Raw genomic sequence first — 9,282 nt, 5'->3', positions numbered from 1 at the left:
CAGAATCAAAGCTGCTTGGGAGGGGTCACAGACTAAAAGAAATTTCCTGTGTAGTACATGGTTTGGTTGCTTTGAAAAATATAAAAATATAGAAGATACGAGGCGGAGGAACAGGCCATCCAACTGCTTGTGCCTGCTCTGCCATTTATTATCATGATGGCTGATCATCGAGTTCAATACGATAATTCTGAGCCTTCGTCCCTTTAGCCACAACAGCTATATCTACCGTCTTCTTCAAAACCCATTACTTCACAATTATCCACATTAAACTTCAAGTTAAACGTTTGCTCACTCATCCAGCCTGTCCAAATCACACTGCAATATGGAGTCAGACAGCCATAGAGTTATACACATTGGAAGCAGACTGTTCGGCCCAACTCATTCATGCTGACCAGGTTTCCCGAACATCTGCTCATGTATTGTCCATATCCCGCTAAACCTTTCCTGTTCATGTACCGGTCCAAACATCTTTTAAATGTTGTAAGTGTATCTGCATCAATTATTTCCTCTGGCAGTTCATTTCACATACAAACCACCCTCTGTGTGAAAAATCTCTGCATCCTCCTTACAGCTCACCTTCCACCCAGCCTTGTGTCATCTGAACATTTTGAGATGTTGCATTTAGTTCCTTCAGCTAAATCATTAACATATATTATGAATAGCCAGGGTTATAGTATTGATCCCTGCAGTACACCACTAGTCACTACCTACCATTCAGAAAAAGACCCTTCATTCTTACTCTTTGTATCCTGTCTGCTAAACGACTTTCTACCATCCCAATACACGGCCCCCAGTTCCATGTGCTTTAATTTTATTAATCTCTTATGTGGGACTTTGTCAAAAGCCTTCTGAAAGTCCAAATAAACCACATCCACAGATCCCCTTAATTATCTTTACACCTTCAAAGAATTCTAGTAGATTTGTCAAGCATCATTTCCTTTTTGTAAATCCATGCTGTGTGTTTGTGTCTGATTTACCACTATTTTCGAAGTGCGCTGCTTTAAAATCTTTGGTAATGGACTCTAGCATCTTCCCCACTACCATTCTAGAACTCACTGGTCTATAATTCCCTGTTTTCTCTCTTCCTCTCTTTTTTAAATAGTGGGGTTACATTAACTACCTTCCAATCTGTAGGAATTGTTCCAGAGTCTAAAGACTCTTGGAAGATGACCACTAATGCATCCACGGTTTCTAGGGCCACTTCCTTAAGTACTGTGGGATGTAGATTATCAGGCCATAGGGATTTATCAGCCTTCATCCCCATCAATTTCTCTGCTGATACAGATTTTCTTCAGTTCCTCCCTCCCACTGTGTTCCCCATCATTTCTAGTACAGATAGTTCTTCTATAACGTGATACTTGCATTCTTGTGCAAACCCGCATTTTAGAAAAATCGCACTTTTGAAACAGCGCTTAAAGTGTTGACAATGTAATCACGTTACAGCCAACACTCGTTTTAAAACTATGTGCTTTAGAAAGTGTCCAAAACTCAACAATCGCGTGAAAGCCAGTTCTTGTTAAAGAAACGCACGCTATAGCAGAATGACCTGTGTGTTATTTGTGTCTTCCTTTGTAAAGCACATGGAACTGGGGGCAGTGTATTGAGATGGTAGAAAGTCGTTTAGCAGACAGGATACAAATATGAATAGAGTTTGTCAGTCATTTCTTTGTTCTCCATCAAAAATTCCTGTTCCTGACTTTAAGGGACCTGTATTAGTTTTCCCCAATCTTCTTTCCTTTCCATTTCGATAGAAACATTTAGTTAGTTCCTATATCCCTTGCAAGCTTACACTCACAGTCTGTTTTCGCCTTCTCTTGGTCCTTCTTGTTAACTTCCAAACGGTTCTCAATCCTCATGTCTACTGGCTCTTCTTGCCAATTTATATGCCTCTTTTTTGCATCTAAATTTTCCTATAAGCCATGGTTTGGCCATTGTTCTCTTTGCACTCTTGTGCCAAACAGAAATAAGCAATTTTTATAGCTCACCCATTTGCTCTTTGAGTGTTTGCCAATACCAATCCACTGTCATTCCTTTCAGTAACTTTTGTCAATCCATCACAGCCAACTCCAACCTCAAACCATCATTGTTTCCCTTATTAATATTCAGGACCTTAGTGTCAGAACTTCAACCTCCCTCTCCAGCTTGATGAAGAATTCTACCATATTAGGTTGCTCACCCTCAAGGGGTTTACAAACTACATTAACAATTATTCCTTTCTCATTGCACAACACCCCGCTCTGGGATGGCCCATTCTCTAGTTGGTTCCTCAACATAGTAGTCTGGAAGACCATCCTGCATATACTCCAGGGATTCCTCCTCTACAGTATTGTGACTAATTTGATTCACCCAATTTATACTGGGGTGGCACGGTGGTTCAGTGCCTCACAGTGCCAGGGACCCGCATTCGATTCCAGCCTCAGGCGACTATCTGTGTGGAGTTTGCACATACCCCCCGTGTCTGCATGGGTTTCCTATGGGTGCTCTAGTTTCCTTCTACAGTCCAAAGATGTGCAGGTTAGGTGAATTGGCCATGCTAAATTGCCCTTGGTGTTCAGGGAGATGTGGGTAAGGTGTATTAATCAGGGGTAAAGTTAAGGCAAGGGGAATGAGTCTGGGTGGGTTACTCTTTGGAGTATCGGCATGGACTTGTTGGGCTGAAGGGCCTGTTCCGTACAGTAGGGATTCTATATGCAGTTTAAAGTCACCCATAATTACAGATTTTCCTTTATCGCATGCATCTCTGATTAAATGTCATTCCCAACATCATCACTACAGTTTGGTGGGTCTATATACCGCCCACACGTGTTTTTTTGCCCTTAGTATTTTTCAGTTCTACCCACATAGATTCCACATTGCCTGAGCTAATACCTTTCCTCAATATTGTGTTTATATCCTCTTTTAACCAGTAATGCAATTCTATTGCCTCTTCCTTTTTGTCTGCCCTGCCAGTCCTGTCCCTGGTCACCCTGCAGCCATGCCTCTGTAATCCCAATTATATCGTCCCTATTTACATCTATACGCATGATTAATTCATCCCCTTTGTTTCAAATGCTCAATGCCTTCAGAAATAAAGCTTTAAGGCTTGACCTTTTAGTACTCCTTGTTTGATTCTGACCCTTTAGCCCTCTGCTTATCACTTCTCATTCCCATTTCTGTGTTTTGTTCTTTTCCTTGATATTTCTTCCTCTGACTCCTTGGATAGGTTCCCATCGCTCTGCCCATTTAGTTTAAACCTCTCCCAACCACTCTAGCAAATACTCCCACTAAGCATCAGACCCATCCAGTTGTGCTGCTCCCCGGAATCTAAAACCCAACCCCTCACACCTCTTTAACTGTGTGTTTATCTGATATATCCTGCTATTTCTACTTTGACAAGCATGGAATCACGACCATTGTGGTCCTACTTTTCACCTGGCTTCTTAACCTCCTATATTCTGCTTTTAGGATTTCTTTCTTGTTTTTAATCTCTGTCATTGTAACAATGTCACTGTTCAACCACCATCTTCATACAAATTGCCCCGGGCTCTTGGCAAACACAGGTTTAGCAGAATTGAAAACAAAAGATTTACAAGGATGTTGCCAGGGTTGGAGGATTTGAGCTATAGGGAGAGGCTGAATAGGCTAGGGCTGTTTTCTCTGGAGCATTGGAGGCTGAGGGGTGACCTTACAGAGGTTTATAAAATCATGAGGGGCATAGATAGGATAAATAGACAAAGTCTTTTCCCTGGGGTGGGGGAGTCCAGAACTAGAGGGCATAGGTTTAGGGTGAGAGGGGAAAGATATAAAAGAGACTTAAGGGGCAACTTTTTCACACAGAGGGTGGTACGTGTATGGAATGAGCTGCCAAACGAAGTGGTGGAGGCTGGTACAATTGCAACATTTAAAAGGCATCTGGATGGGTACATGAATAGGAAGGGTTTGGAGGGATATGGGCCAGGTGCTGGAAGGTGGGACTAGGTTGGGTTGGGATATCTGGTCAGCGTGGATGGGTTGGACTGTAGGGTCTGTTTCCGTGCTGTACATCTCTATGACTCTATGACTCTAATAAAATTACACGGCTGAATTTCTGAATAAAATAGCTGCATCTTTCCTCAAGGCAGTGACTCAACGTAAAATCCGAGGACGAGTGAGAGAGTCAAAGATGATGCAGAGGTGAATGACCCTCACGTCTGTTTTTGTCTGTATACCTCAGCACACATTACAGGCAACTTCCATGAGCTGATTCCAATTCTGACAACGTTAACCGTTTCTCTCTCCACAGGTTCAGCCAGGCCTGCTGAGTTTCTCCAGCACTTTCTGCCTTTCTTACGTAAACACTGCCACTCTTACATTAAGGGGGCACATCCTTACCTTGCAAAGAATGAGGCTGCAGCTGAGGTCCCACTTGAGGCCACACTTGACACGTAGGTACCCTGGGAGCTCGGGAAGCTGTACACCGATGGCTTGTCGGAGTTGTAACGGTTCAGAACCGCCTCAGTCAAACCTTCCCGGCAATTCTCGGACATCAGCTGTGATATCTGCAAAGACAGGGTAGCATGGCTTAAAGCCAACTTTCCTGGGAAAAATCCAAAACCTCATTGAAATCCCCTAACCCAATGCTCCAAACAAAAATAAAACACATTTGCATGTTTTTTTATTCACTCATCGCTGGCTGGGCCAGCATTTATTGCCCATCCCTAGTTGCCCTTGAGAAGGTGGTGCAAGGGAATAGGTACAAGATCACAAGTATTGTTCACCAGGAAGCACAGCATTCCACTAAAACAAAACCCAAAGCAGAGACTTTGACACCGTTTCAAGAAATAGGAGGTTCCAATTTTTCATCTCAGTACAATCTACCTTTCAACCATCCTTTCATTAGAGTTTGACCAACTGCATCCCTCCTGGAATTTCCACATCATACCTGCTTAAAACAACTATTCACATACCCATCCAGATGCCTTTTAAATGTTGTAATTGTACCAGCCTCCTCCACTTCCGCTGGCAGATCATTCCATACACACACCATCCTCTGCGTAGAGAGATATGGGCCAAGTGCTGGCAAATGGGACTAGATTAGGTTATGATATCTGGTCGACATGGATGAGTTGGACTGAAGGGCTTGTTTCCATGGAGTACGTCTCTATGACTCTAAGATGACATGCTTTACAGTCGGTAGTTTTCAAGACATACTCATCTGCCGGCAAACGGAAATGCAAAGACGATCATGGTCAGAAGTGCTCAATCACGTGGGGGGTAATCTCACTATATGATTCGTACAGTTTTTTTAAAACCATGAGGGGATGTTACTCTTGTGTCATTTTCTGCAGCTTTCCAAGCCAGCAAACAAAAAAAATCTAAAGATGCCCTTACAAGAAAAGTAATGAGAGGAGATTGGATGGAGATAATCAGGAGGGTAGGAGAGAGTGAGGACTGCAGATGCTGGAGATCAGAGCTGAAAAATGTGTTGTTGGAAAAACGCAGCAGGTCAGGCAGCATCCAAGGAGCAGGAGAATCGACGTTTCAGGCAATAAGCCCTTCTTCAGGAATGAGGAAGGTGTGCCAAGCAGGCTAAGATAAAAGGTAGGGAGGAGGGACTTGGGGGAGGGGCCCGTGTGGTTGGAGGGTTCCTAGGCGGAAGATGAGGCGCTCTTCCTCCAGGCGTTGTGTTGCCTTGGTCTGGCGATGGAGGAGGCAAGGACCTACATGTCCTTGGTGGAGTGGGAGGGGGCGTTAAAGTGTTCAGCCACGGGACGGTTGGGTTGGGAGGGTCCAGATAGAGTAGAGAGGGAGAATCTGCACCAACACACAAAGGCACAAGAACCAGAGAATCATTTAACAAGAAGAAGCACAATTGAAGTGAGGAGAAAGCATTTACACAGAGAACAGTTAACATTCAACTGCGGAGGTCTAAAGAGAACTGGATAATAAGAAACAAAAAGATGTCCAGGCTTATTTGAAAAAGGTTGGCTGTTTGCTCTTGCAGATGACAACCACGTAACAGCCTGAATGGCCTCACTGTGTGCCGTCTTCATTCTCTGATGCTATAGGGTCTGAAGGTGAATGATCTGTGGGGAAAGCAGGCAGGAGACGGTCACTTAGAATAGATGTGACCGTAACAGGAGATGTTCCAGGAAATCAGCCACAATTTAATCCAGCGACGGTACAGGTTTTGAGCAGAATGGCTTGCTCCTGTTCCCGTTAAGGAATATGGAATGATTTGTCAATAGAAAGGTTCAACTGGCTTATGGGGCCGACAGATTTTATGCTTTCATTAAAAAATGGTTTTCATCCTGTTGCTTTAACGCAACTTTATTTAATTTTTTTTTCATTGTTTATGTATCTCACAATTTTTTTTTAGAATTAGATTCCCTACAGTATGGAAACAGGCCCAAACCAACCCTCCAAAGTGTAACCCACCCAGACCCATTCCCCTACCCTATGTTTATCCCGACTGATGCAACTAACATTATGGGCAATTTAGCATGGCCAATTCACCTGACCTGCACATCTTCTGGATTGTGGAAGGAAACTGGTGCACCTGGAGGAAACCCACACAGACACGGGGAGAATATGCAAACTCCACACAGACAGTCACCTGAGGCTGGAATCAAACCTGGGTCCTTGGTGCTGTGAGGCAGCAGTGCTAACCACTGAGCCAACATGTTGCCCCATCTTTTTAGTCTGCTGAGTATATACAAAAAGGCTCCCTGACTGAGGAAACCTGCTACTTTTCATGGCTATGCAAAGCCTGGCCCATCTCTCAAAGATGGCAAAGAGACACACAGAGGTCTGCTTCTGCAGCCTGAACGGCTGAAGGCATGACTACGGATGGAGGATGATGGAAATTGAGGATATACACGGGGCCAGAGTTAGGAAGAACTGCACCAGGATCTTGGGAGGATAATGCAGCAGGAGGAGGTAACAGAGATGGAGGGAAGGGCCAACAAATCTGGTCCACAAGTTTAATTCATGCAGCTTCAGGCAGAGGGAGGGTTCAGCACTCAGCTCTCAGCCTCTCACTGCCCAACTCCTATTCTGCACTAAAACCATGCTTTGTTTCTCTCAGGAGGAGAAAAATCTGAGGAGATTTTTCCAACAGGTCCAATTTATTACAATTCCTCAGTGGTTGAGATTTCCTTTCAAACACTCGTGAGGTCTCCAAGAGTGTTTGTTACTGTCAACACTGGGCAGGAGTTCTGAACACTCATTATACAGGTCAGTAAATGAACAGGCCGCAGGGGCGAACTTCGAGGGAAACACTGTGCTTACATTGCAGTGAATCTGTTTAAAATACCTTCAACTTGGTGTGAAGCCGAGTAAAGAGAAATCATTGTGTGGAGTTGATTATGTTTTCTGACGGTTATTAAGTCGGGCAGTTCATGCAACGGAATTTACACTCTCTCTCCAACGTTCAGCCCCAAAGAGCCCTGTTTGTTGTTCCAGTCCGAAGGTTCTCTCAAAGGGGAAGCTAAAATGTAACCAGGGTAGGTTTGTCCTCGCTCCTTCTCTCCTCCCAGGCTGCTGTGGAGGTTCCTTATTTCCACACACATTCTGACCAAAGAGTGGTAAGAGTTGATGACATGACCTTGTAAATTGATCCTGCCTGGGCAGCCACTAAATAGGTGGCTGAGAAAGAAGCGCTGTATTCATGGTCATGTAGTCGGCCATAGATCTGCAAAGACCGGTGTTCAAGTGCTCAACCTAGACAGCTTCTAATGTTGCTATTTTAATACCTGTTTTACTGGACAGAGCCTTAGGGAAATGGAAATTCTTTATGATGGCAGGTTTCACAAGGCCTGAGCACATTATCCAATGTTCCACTGCAGTGCTGAGGGAGTGCAGTATTACTGCATGTGTTTTCGATGAATGTTAAATCTGTGTGCTCTCTCAATTGGATGTGGAAGATCCCATGGCTCTATTTAACCGTCCATCAACATCACTAAAACAGGTCACTTGGTTAATTCTTCACCACAGAGGGCTGACGAGGCTGGGTCAGTAAGTATATAATGGGGCGGCACAGTGGCTAGCTGCCTCGCAGCAGAGGGACCTGGGTTCGATTCCAGTCTTGGGTGACCGTCTGCGTGGAGTTTACACATTCTCCCCATGTCTGCCTGGGTTTCTATGGGTGCTCCAGTTTCCTCTCACAGACCAAAAATGTACTGGTTACATGGGTTGGCCATGCTAAATTGCCCACAATGTCCAAGGATGTGCATGCTAGTGGATTAGCCGTGGGAAATGCAGGATTACAGGGATGGATGGGATGCACTTCAGAGGGTCAATGTGCTCTTGGTGTGGTGAATGGCCTGCTTCCACACTATAGGTACTCTATGGCATTCAAGACTAAGGTAGACACATTTTTCATTAGTAAGGGAATGAAGGACTATGGAGAAAAGGCGGGAAAATGAAGGTGAGGATGATTAGATCAACAATGATCTCATTGAATATCAGGGCAGAGTCAATGGGCTGAATGTCCCACTTCTCCGATGTCTTATGATCATGTTACTGTTTCTGAGAGTATACTACGCACAATTTGGCTCCTACATGACAACACTTCAGAGGTATTTCATTGTATGAAAAGTGCGACATAAATGCACATCCTTCTGTCTTCCTGCTTTCCTCACGCTTCACCTGATGTCAGCCAGCTACCTCCCTTAAATCCCGATACAAGTCCCGATCAAACTGGTGAAAGTGAGGACTGCAAATGCTGGAGATTAGAGTCGACAGTGTGTTGCTGGAAAAGCACAGCAGGTCAGGCAGCATCTGAGGAGCAGGAGAGTCGATGTTTTGGGCTAAAACCCTTCATTGGGAATGAGAGTTCAGTCAACTCTCTTGCTCCTCAGATGCTGCCTGACCTCCTGTGCTTTACCAGCACCATTCTCTCGACCCTGAACAAATTGGTGTCAATGCAAAGCCTCTCACTTACTTGTGGAGAAAATGACATTGTTGAGGACTCCCCAACCTTCCTCAAAGTAATGCCACGAGATCTTCTCTACTCACCCAGTTCGGTAGACAGACAGTTTTAATGTATCAGCCAAAAGTTAGCACCTCTGACAGTGCAGCACTCAATCAGTACTGCACTAGAGTGTCAGCTTTGACCTTTGTGTTCCAACCCTGGAATCCAAATCAGGGCTGCAGAGGGTGTGTCTGACACTGACTCTGATTTAATCTGCCATTTACTCCTTTCATTCGAACACAATCACACCCTTTAGGGTCTTCCTTCAGTTCATTCAGTCTCTCAATCCAACGACACGGTTCACCCTGCCCCCTAACTCCCATCAGGGTTCACCCTGCCCCCTTACCCCA

The 9,282-nt window shown here is 44.5% G+C and overlaps 1 protein-coding gene across 1 annotated transcript in view; it reads right to left on the bottom strand.

The window, feature by feature from the left end:
* kif26ba (kinesin family member 26Ba) overlaps positions 1 to 9,282 on the bottom strand; it is a 297,812-nt gene that overhangs the window by 176,086 nt on the left and 112,444 nt on the right. Inside the window, exon 3 of the mRNA XM_043695424.1 lies at positions 4,351 to 4,517. Within this exon, the coding sequence (XP_043551359.1) occupies positions 4,351 to 4,517 (167 nt within the window). The remainder of the gene's footprint in view (positions 1 to 4,350; positions 4,518 to 9,282) is intronic.

The sequence above is a fragment of the Chiloscyllium plagiosum genome, chromosome 9, assembly GCF_004010195.1.
Source record: "Chiloscyllium plagiosum isolate BGI_BamShark_2017 chromosome 9, ASM401019v2, whole genome shotgun sequence".
Taxonomy (NCBI): domain Eukaryota; kingdom Metazoa; phylum Chordata; class Chondrichthyes; order Orectolobiformes; family Hemiscylliidae; genus Chiloscyllium; species Chiloscyllium plagiosum.
This window is presented reverse-complemented; position numbering and strand designations above follow the sequence as displayed.